Below are 7,754 nucleotides of genomic sequence, written 5' to 3'. Positions count from 1 at the left end.
GAGACTATACTCATATCCGAGACTCACCTCATATGAGATGGAGTTAAAAAGAATCGTTGTATCCACACAAAAAACTTCGAAAAAATGAGATTCGATACTTCATTTAAACTATGTTTAGAAAACAAGGCACGGGCAGTTAGTAGTTATTAAATATACTTTTTTGTGATCAAAAGGGAACAACTCTAAAGTCCATTATATTTATTTGCCTTCGTAACTGTAAATTTACTTTTCTACAGAATATACGCAACTTTACATCAAAGAGTACTTTTGAATTATCCTACCATAACTCCAACCCCACAAATCCCGAGTTAAATGTGATGTATTAAGAGAAAATGATATGTCTCGTAAAGCGAAAAATATGTACTTTAAAAAATAAGAAAGCTTAGCGAAAAATATGTACTTTAAAAAATAAGAAAGCTTAGCGGAACGGAGCATGATATAGGATCTGAAATCGTAATCTCACAACACAAATGCCACAACCCGATGCTAGATCAAATATTGCTCAGGTAAAATCTTGAATAAGTACCTCGATTCGGTACTTCGGAATATGGATCGATGTCATTTGCCAAATGACAACTATGCCTTTGGACCGACGCTAACGACTTAAATTCACTCTGCCTTCGGAATATGGATTGATGAAAGGAATGGTGGAAGAAAAAATATTGGGTGTTTGTTTTGGTTGAAATGATGGCATATATATATATTTCTAATTATGTCTTTATACGACCCACCAGTTTTATATACATGAAAGAAAATAAAAACGGTAAACTGAATACTCGATCTCTTTGTGGAGGGGATATATAATTTCACCCTCATGAGATTTCTAATCCTACACGACAGCGACGTATGGACTTCTTCTAAAATTTAAAGAGTCTATAAACGGATGCTCTAATATGTTATTTCATCCCAACTCGTGACACCAATCGTTTAGGATATATTACACTTCCGCGCGCACAACGGCATATGTGGATTGCGAATTACTTTCGTTCCTAAATCCGAACCTCCAATGGAAGAAACCCATTTCGTTTCTAACCACATCAGGTAGTATATAGGGAAATAAACATTTGGCCAGTGGTATAGCTCTTGATTTGAGAAATCATTTGGCCTCTGACCCTTGTATTCTGGCAAGGATTTCGCCCGGACAACGTGCAAATGATTTCTTGGTTAAGATTTTCAGAGGGAAAACAAATCAGGGGTGATGTATAACAAAAACGTTAGGTAACATGATCAGAAAGTATTGGAAATTGATTCCGTAAAGGAAATTAAAAACTGTCTAGTGGTGGTATTTACGTAATATTCTCCATTACTGAGGGCTTTGTCGTGACGCGAAATACATAAATATAACCCACAGGAAATCTCATTTCCAAGCCAATTAACAACAACTTCTTCTTCTTCTTCCTTCTTCTTCCTTCTTTTTCTTCTTCTTCCTCCTCCTCCTCCTCCTCTCTCTCTCTGACACAATGTCGAGGATCGTGGTGTTGCTGCTGCTATTTTCCGTCACCTGCCATGTCGCCTTAGCCGTTTACTACGAAACAGGCGGTAAGCTAGCTCTCTTCTTCTCCTTTCACTGCAGTTTTTATATGTTTAATTTTAGTGGGCTTTTCAATATGACGATGGTTCTTCATTGTATGCCAGTTTTATCAACCGTGTGGTATCTCAATGCAAAAAGCTAATTAGCACGACATGCTCCACAGTCCACACCAATGCCGTTTCATTCCCTTCCCGTTCCCGTATGAAATATATCATCTTATACAAATATTGCACACATCTGACATGCGCTTAAGAGCGAGAAAATTTGACGAGAATAAAGCTATGCGCGTCCAAATTAATCAGCCCATTCGACGCACTTAGGGCAAGAGAGATTGTGAATAGCTAGCCTCAATCCTATAATGATTTATCATAAAAGTTTTGGTCTTTGGTTGCATTTTAGTGTTTGTTAGATTTGTTCCCATGTTTTTTTAGTTTTAGTTTATATCTCATGTAATATTCAAAATAGGTTCACCAAATCAAACCGAATCTTATGTCCTAATCACTTGGGGTCGGCTATATGAATCATTTTCCTACCTTCAAAATAGGTTCACCCATTACCAGTAATAAATTTCTAGTGGATTAATGTGGTGTTACAATCATAATAGAACATGTGTACGTGGGTCATGAATTAATAATCAAATGTAGACGGATAAAATGATAAAAGAACACATATACACTGTTTATATTCATTTAATTTAATAAAAAAACGTGAATTTATCTTAATTAAGTCCTGTAAAGGTAATTTATTTTTCATCTTATACTAAGTTATACTTGTCATCTATTCTTCCAGATCGGAATGCGGATAGAATCATAAATATGTTTCCACTTATTTAAAAGGTTTAACTCTTATATATTCTCTATTTTCAAAAAGCCTAGCTAGTTAATTAGAATCGCCCCATACATGTGACGTCCACATGGCTAACTTTCAAGTGACACAAATTGAGCCTTACTCTTGTTTAATTTCACATGAATGGTTCAATGAATAATCTTTGACTAAGAATTGTTTATTTCACAATTTCATTAGGGTAACAATTTCTACAGCCCTTTGTTTATTCAATATATAATTGCCTTTTGTTTTACTTTTGTATGAGAAATTAAACTTCTATGGAACAATATTACAAATTCAAGTATTATTATTATTAGAAGATAAAAGAATTACTAAATAAAAAATAAAACAAGAGTATGAATTCAATTACTTTTAAGTATGGCTGATAAGCGAGTCAAACGAGTCGAATAATACTAATCCAAAGTTTGCTTTGAAAATGTGACGAACTTAAAAAACATCTTCAAGCTTAACTTGTTTTTAATCAGGTGAACCGATTTCAAACGAATCTACGCATGCATCATAACCTAAACGAATAGGTTGTACTCCCTCCGTCCCTTTTTTTGTGTCCAGTATTCCATTTTGGGCTGTCCCATAATAAGTGTCCATTTTGTAAAGTTATGGGGGTAAAAGTTGGTGTATTGTCTATTTTGTCCCTAAAAGTAGATTTTATTTTGAAAAGTTAGTGAGTAAAAGTGTAATGATGATGGGTAAGTAGGGAAAGTGGAGGAAAAAGTTGATGTGAAAGGTGTAATGATGATGTCTTTTTAATAAGTTGGAGTTACGAAGCAGGACACTTAAAAAGGGACGGAGGGAGTAGTAGTTTGTTTGAAACATGGACGAGCTTTTGAGAAATCATCGTTCAAATTTCATTATTCAAGCAACAAATTGGCCTCGAATGAGCTTTTAACGAGCTAACGCGAGCCCATGATTTTGCAGGAGAAGTACCCAACGGAGGATTCGAGAAATGCCCGAGTCCGTCCGACCTAGACGGCACGAAGCTGACGTCCCCGAACGGAATTCCCGACTGGGAAACCACCGGTTGCGTCGAGTACATAAAGTCCGGCGCCACACAGGACCACATGCTCCTCATCGTCCCCGCTGGCATGTACGCGGTACGGCTCGGAAACGACGCCGCGATCAAGCAGAAGCTCACGCTCACGCCCGGCATGTTCTACTCGTTGACGTTCAGCGCGGCGCGCACCTGTGGCCAGCAGGAGAAGCTGAAGGTGTCGGTGTCGCCATGCACGGAGGCAGGCGGCTCGGGGGTGCTGCCGATCCAGACGGTTTACAGCAGCAACGGGTGGGACTCGTACTCGTGGGGGTTCGTGGCCGAGGCGGATCAGGTGGAGATCTCGATTCATAACCCCGGCGACGACAAGGAGGATGCCGCTTGTGGCCCGCTTATTGATTCGGTTGCGTTGGTTGCTTTGCCGCCGATTAAAAGAACCGCAGGTGCGTTCTCTCTCCCTCTCTCTCAACGGTCGTGAACGGATTCGTGAATTAGAAATGAACCGAGTGATACACATTGGAATTGCGAATATGCATGCAATTTCAATGTGTCTCACTGTTATATTGGGGTGCAACGGTATATGAAAATCGGCCATTACTTACCATATAATTGGTGATATTCCTCTCTGATCATCTTGAACAAAGCCACATGCAACCTCCCTGATCTGTAAAGTAACTTGCTACGTTCACAAAATTATGCGTACAAGTTTAGATACCTGTCTAGAATCGAATGCCGTATGTAGACCCTACAAAATAGTTTGAGGTTCACATGTATCGGATTATTTTAGACGTATCTATATATCAATATCTGTTCACATTATAAATACGGGTACACAGAACCTAGCTACCTCAATTTAGTAGGTTTCCCCATGTACAAGTTTTGTGTACTACTTTGAAATTGGCATAGCATTGTTCTACCAAATAACCTTAGTTAACTGAGGAGTAGTACAGTCCATGAAAACCAACACATGAAAATGTACTGTGAATCTGGATCGTTCATATGTTTTCATGAACACTTTCATGTGCTGGCCGGGTTTTATGGATCCTAACACTTTTGTAGCTAACTTGGTACATCTGCGTCCCTATTGCAGGCAACCTGTTGAGGAATGGAAACTTCGAAACTGGTCCATACATATCCCCCAACACATCCTGGGGTGTCCTAGTCCCCTCCAACATAGAGGATGCCCACTGCCCTCTAATAGGTTGGAGCGTCATTTCCCTAAAAGCCGTCAAATACATCGATTACGCCCACTATTTCGTTCCCGTAGGCAACCGGGCCGTGCAACTGATGGCCGGACGAGAGAGCATTATCGTTCAGATCGTCAGGACCATGCCCAACAAGGTCTACGACCTGACCTTTGCGGTTGGGGATGCTTGCAATTCCTGTGAGGGGTCCATGGTGGTGGAGGCTTTTGCCGGGAAGGAATCTTTCAAGGTACCCTACGAGTCCTCGGGCAAGGGTGGGTTCAAACGGGCCAAGCTCCGGTTCACCGCATCTTCGATGATGACCCGGGTTAAGTTCCTTAGCTCGTATTATCACATGAAGAGCGATCATTCGGGGTCTCTTTGCGGTCCGGTGGTTGATGATGTGAAGTTGGTGCTTGTTAACGCTCCGCCGCAACATAAACATGCTTGATCGTAGCGATCGAGCCTTGTTGCAATAATGGTTGAGACAAAGTAGGAGTTGTTTCTTGAATTGGAAAGTAATGCTGTCCCAAAGCATTCTAAACACTTTTTCAAAAATGTTTATTTTGTTTGTGATTTTGTGTATTGTTTTTCGAAGTCTTTTATACCACCAAGAGTCATTGTTTGGCTTAAGCCACTACACGTTATAATGTAGTGATGAAGGTGTTTTTTAACCTTAAATTGTGTCACAGATGTATCCATACAATAAATGAAGTGGAATTTTATTGTTGTTGAATGTACCCATTTTCTTCACATGCAACTAGGGCGGTAAACGAACCGAACAACTCGCAAGCTCAATTCGTTCGACAAAAGCTCAGCTCGATTAAAAAAGCTTATTTAGTAAATAACTAAGCTCGACTCGTTAAGGTTCGAGTTTGTCAAAGTTCGGCTCGGCTTGGATCGCCTCGTTTACAACTCATCCTAATATCCTATGTTCTGTTTTTACCAGTCATGCACATGATGCTTACCAAGTGCTTTTAGATCCGTTGTTTCCTCATTCATTTGCTTTGGAATTTATTTATTTATTTATAGAAACCAAAAAGAGCGATTCAATATTTCTTTTCTGATTTCCTCTTTGATTAATTTGTTGTTCAATATTTTCAATATGAAGTATAATTTTGAACTTCAAAGATTAGTTGAGATGCACATAGATCAGCTCGAATACTTGGTAATAAAAAGAAGAAGAAGAGATTACATCCTTGATCCCAAACTATACCCTGGCATTTCGAGCTGTCATCACCTGCATTAACCCACAAAGAAAAAGTTGACAGCAAAACATAACCAGGCCAGGTAAGATTTCCATCTCATCTGTCGCTCCCTAATTAATGAAAGGCAAAGTTCCCTATCACATGAAGTCTTTAGTACCATCAAAAGACAAATGATTGATGACTTTACAGCCCTATACCAGGCCAGGCCAGGCCAGGCCAGTCCAGTTCAGTTGGACAACCCATTTCAAGATCCCACACACGATCTATAGGTTTGTTGTATAATACACCTACCATGAGATGTTCACTATTTAGAATTCAGTACATATGAAGCCTACTACTGCTACTGCTAGCATCCATATAACATAGCTACCCCAAATAAAACAAGGGAGATGAGCATAAACCAAAAAGGTGGAACCGCCCAAGTAAAACGCACTCCCTTGCCCTCTCAAACCCTGCCCCGCGTGACTAGACATGTTGAACCCCCCGAATTGGCACTCTCAAGCTCGGATACGCGCCGCACAAGTCCTTCCTTCTTGTCTTTCAATCGCCTTACCACCTCCTCCATCTCTTCTATTTCCTTGCCCACCTTCTCCAACTGGTCCTGTGCAACCGGGAGCTCAAGTAGCGCAGCCATCTGGTCCAACCTCTTACGAAGACAACCAACTTCCAATCGAAAATGCGTCAACGCCTGCAAACCATCGCGAGCAGAATCAAAATCTCCAGGTGTTGCCTGAGGCAAACTCATATTCTCCAACCCCTCCACGAAAGATACCCGGGAGTCCAAGGCAAGCTTCCTAATAATCGAGCTCGCACCAACAAGACGAACGAAAGTACTTGGCCACAGTTCAAAGATGTTGGACAGTATGGCTTTATGTTCCTCTCGAACCTCAGCAAACAAAGTTCGAGGAGTTAACCTTATCTCCTCTTGTGCCCCTAATCTCATGCCGGCAGACCCATCCGGATAACGTGAAACCAAATAATCACCCTCTCTCCAACTGCGAGGTAGACCCCTGAGAGGAACCTCCAATTGCGAGGTAGAAGGCTCCACACTCGGAGCATGAGATTCGGCAACCCGTTCAACAGTCCCAGCATCGATTCCCTCCTGGCCCTCTAGAAAGTTATCAGTGTCTGTGTACTCCTCGTAACGCTCCTCAATGGGATCGCCTTGCTGCGGATGTTGAATTCCATGTCAGTTATTAATAAGAAAAGAAAGAAAAGTTCAACACAAGCACGAAATCAAAACACAACTACGTGTCCCGGTCCAGCAATGTGTCAAGGCTTTGTTCGTAGGAGATCCATTTAGCACAAGCGGAGCTCTCTTAGCTAGCAATATTTTACACCTGACACAAGAATGTGCGGTTGTAAAGTGGTCCGGAGTACCACGTGGCGGTACTACCGAACTATTAAATAATTATTCATTTTACACCCTCATCAGTTACAAACCTGAACTTGATCTTCACTGTCATCATCATCTTCATTATCCCTACTAAACTCTGCATATTCCTCGAGTGACTCAGCTGCAAATAATTCCTCAGCTTTCCCTCCATCATTTGTCGGGCTTTTCATTGTAGTTGAACTATGAGATTTTCCTTTGTTCATCTGTTGCACAAAACTGGAAGTTGACCTGGGTAACAGGTCGTGTTCGTGTCGTGTCAGTCGGGTTCGTGTCACAAATCACCCAATCCGAACCCGACCCATTTAGAATTCGTGTTTCTTGAGTCATTTCATTTTCGTGTTTCGTGTCAGAAATGCTCAACCCTAACCCGTTAACTTCGTGTCCGGTTCGTGTCGTGTTATCGTGTTTGTTACCCAACTCTATATAGAATTACAGATATACCATATATTTTATATATATATATATATATATATATTCGTGTTAATGGGTGACTCAGATTAGTAACCGTATTGGTCGTGTCAATTTCGTGTCTTGCGTGTTCAACCCGACCCCGACCCATTTAGAATTCGTGTTCTCGAGTCGTGTCATTTTCATATTTCTT

General features: G+C 40.8%; 2 protein-coding genes across 2 annotated transcripts; one reads left to right on the top strand and one right to left on the bottom strand.

The window, feature by feature from the left end:
• Positions 1 to 1,365: 1,365 nt before the first annotated feature.
• On the top strand, positions 1,366 to 5,289 carry LOC131309788 (protein DUF642 L-GALACTONO-1,4-LACTONE-RESPONSIVE GENE 2-like). The gene is made up of 3 exons (XM_058336395.1): positions 1,366 to 1,539; positions 3,293 to 3,808; positions 4,456 to 5,289. Exons 1-3 carry the CDS (start codon positions 1,461 to 1,463, stop codon positions 4,998 to 5,000), a joined length of 1,140 nt encoding a protein of 379 aa, XP_058192378.1. The 5' UTR covers positions 1,366 to 1,460; the 3' UTR covers positions 5,001 to 5,289.
• An 810-nt stretch (positions 5,290 to 6,099) lies between these two features.
• Positions 6,100 to 7,371, bottom strand: LOC131309787 (uncharacterized). Its single transcript, XM_058336394.1, has 2 exons — positions 7,201 to 7,371; positions 6,100 to 6,925 (listed from the first exon to the last, which is right to left on the bottom strand). The coding sequence occupies exons 1-2, from the start codon at positions 7,354 to 7,356 to the stop codon at positions 6,203 to 6,205; spliced, it is 879 nt and encodes a 292-aa protein (XP_058192377.1). The 5' UTR covers positions 7,357 to 7,371; the 3' UTR covers positions 6,100 to 6,202.
• Between the last annotated feature and the right edge of the window lie 383 nt (positions 7,372 to 7,754).

Source organism: Rhododendron vialii, chromosome 12a (assembly GCF_030253575.1).
Source record: "Rhododendron vialii isolate Sample 1 chromosome 12a, ASM3025357v1".
Classification (NCBI taxonomy): Eukaryota; Viridiplantae; Streptophyta; class Magnoliopsida; order Ericales; family Ericaceae; genus Rhododendron; species Rhododendron vialii.
The sequence above is the reverse complement of the archived record's forward strand: the minus strand, read 5'-3'. Positions and strand labels throughout refer to the sequence as shown.

Excerpts from the sequence above, each read along its gene's own strand:
- LOC131309787 (XM_058336394.1), bottom strand. The coding sequence starts at position 7,356 with ATGAACAAAGGAAAATCTCATAGTTCAACTACAATGAAAAGCCCGACA. Across the intron at positions 6,926-7,200 it reads ACAGTGAAGATCAAGTTCAG|CAAGGCGATCCCATTGAGGA; the intron begins GTTTGTAACTGA and ends CAACATCCGCAG.
- LOC131309788 (XM_058336395.1), top strand. The coding sequence starts at position 1,461 with ATGTCGAGGATCGTGGTGTTGCTGCTGCTATTTTCCGTCACCTGCCAT. Across the intron at positions 1,540-3,292 it reads CGTTTACTACGAAACAGGCG|GAGAAGTACCCAACGGAGGA; the intron begins GTAAGCTAGCTC and ends ATGATTTTGCAG. Across the intron at positions 3,809-4,455 it reads GCCGATTAAAAGAACCGCAG|GCAACCTGTTGAGGAATGGA; the intron begins GTGCGTTCTCTC and ends TCCCTATTGCAG.